This window comes from Trichosurus vulpecula, chromosome 4 (assembly GCF_011100635.1).
Source record: "Trichosurus vulpecula isolate mTriVul1 chromosome 4, mTriVul1.pri, whole genome shotgun sequence".
In the NCBI taxonomy this organism is placed as follows: domain Eukaryota; kingdom Metazoa; phylum Chordata; class Mammalia; order Diprotodontia; family Phalangeridae; genus Trichosurus; species Trichosurus vulpecula.
Window position 1 is genome coordinate 158,409,036 of NC_050576.1, and position 1,366 is coordinate 158,410,401.

The 1,366-nt window shown below is 42.5% G+C and overlaps 1 protein-coding gene across 1 annotated transcript; it reads right to left on the minus strand.

The window, feature by feature from the left end:
• Window positions 1–205: 205 nt before the first annotated feature.
• Window positions 206–737, minus strand: LOC118846881 (peptidyl-prolyl cis-trans isomerase A-like). The gene has a single exon (XM_036755567.1). The coding sequence runs from the start codon at window positions 728–730 to the stop codon at window positions 206–208; it is 525 nt and encodes a 174-aa protein (XP_036611462.1). The 5' UTR covers window positions 731–737.
• Window positions 738–1,366: the final 629 nt, after the last annotated feature.

Consider the following 1,366-nt stretch of genomic DNA (forward strand, 5'->3'; position numbering starts at 1 on the left):
CAGTACCTCAGAGTTGTTTTTTCTGAAGTTAATTTTCATTTCATAATCATAAACTTAACTCTGTTGTCTAGCCAGACTTGTGGAAGGAAAAAGGAAAATGAAATCCAAAGAGAATTGCAACAAGTGAGAGCACAAGGATTACAGAGTATAAGAGCAGATCGGGTTTGGGGGTGCTCTCTCCAGCTACAGAGGAATGGTTTGATGGTTAAGACAAAAAACAAAACAAAAAATCTTTTGAGAGTTGTCCACAGTCAGCGATAGTGATCTTCTTGCTGGTCTTGCCATCCTGAGAACCGAAACGCTCCATGGCTTCCACAATGTTCATGCCTTCTTTCACTTGGCCAAAGACCACATGCTTGCCATCCAACCAATCAGTCTTAGCAGTACAGATGAAAAACTGGGAGCCATTTGTGTTAGGTCCAGCATTTGCCATGGACAAAATGCCAGGACCAGTATGCTTCAGGACGAAGTTGTCATCAGCAAATTTCTTTCCATAGATGGACTTGCCACCAGTGCCATTATGGCGTGTGAAGTCACCACCCTGGCACATGAACCCAGGAATGATTCTGTGGAAGCAGGATCCCTTGTAACCAAATCCCTTCTCTCCAGCGCTCAGAGCACGGAAGTTTTCTGCTGTCTTTGGAAACTTGTCTGCAAAGAGCTCGAAAGTAATCCGGCCCAGGGGCTCCTTATCGACGGCGATGTCGAAGTACACGCTGGGGTTGGCCATGGCCACAGATGCCGGGGCTGGGAGCGACGGCAGAGGTACAGGCGGCAGGAATCGCTGTCCGGCGGAGGGAACCCAGACGCGGTCTCCCAGTGGCGGCGTCTGCAAAAGCCCAGAGTTGTTTCAATATGCATTTCTCTAATCAGAAATGATTTAAAGCTCTTCTTCATATGTCTCTAGATAGCTTTGATTTCTTCATCTGAAAACAACCTGTTCATATCCTGTGACCATTTATCAGTTGGGGAGTTACAATCTTGTAAATTTGATTCAGTTATCTATATATTTGAGAAATGAGGTCTTTATCAGAGATACTTGCTGTAAAGATTGTTTCCCAGGTTTTCTGCTTTCCTTCTAATATTAGTTGCTTTGGTTTTGTCTGTACAAAAGCTTTTTAACTTAAAAAAATTATCTAGTTTACATTTTGTAATGCTCTGTATCTCTCCTTTGATCATGGATTCTTCTCTCCCCATAGATCTGACAGGTAGACTATTCCTTGCTCTTCTAATTTGCTTATGGTATCATTCTTTATGCCAAAATCATGCCAAAGGTCTGTCCACATCTAGCTCTTCTAATATTCTATTTACTCCCTTAATTTCTTTCTTGTTTATTTTTGGTTGGATTTATTGACTTCTGATGGAG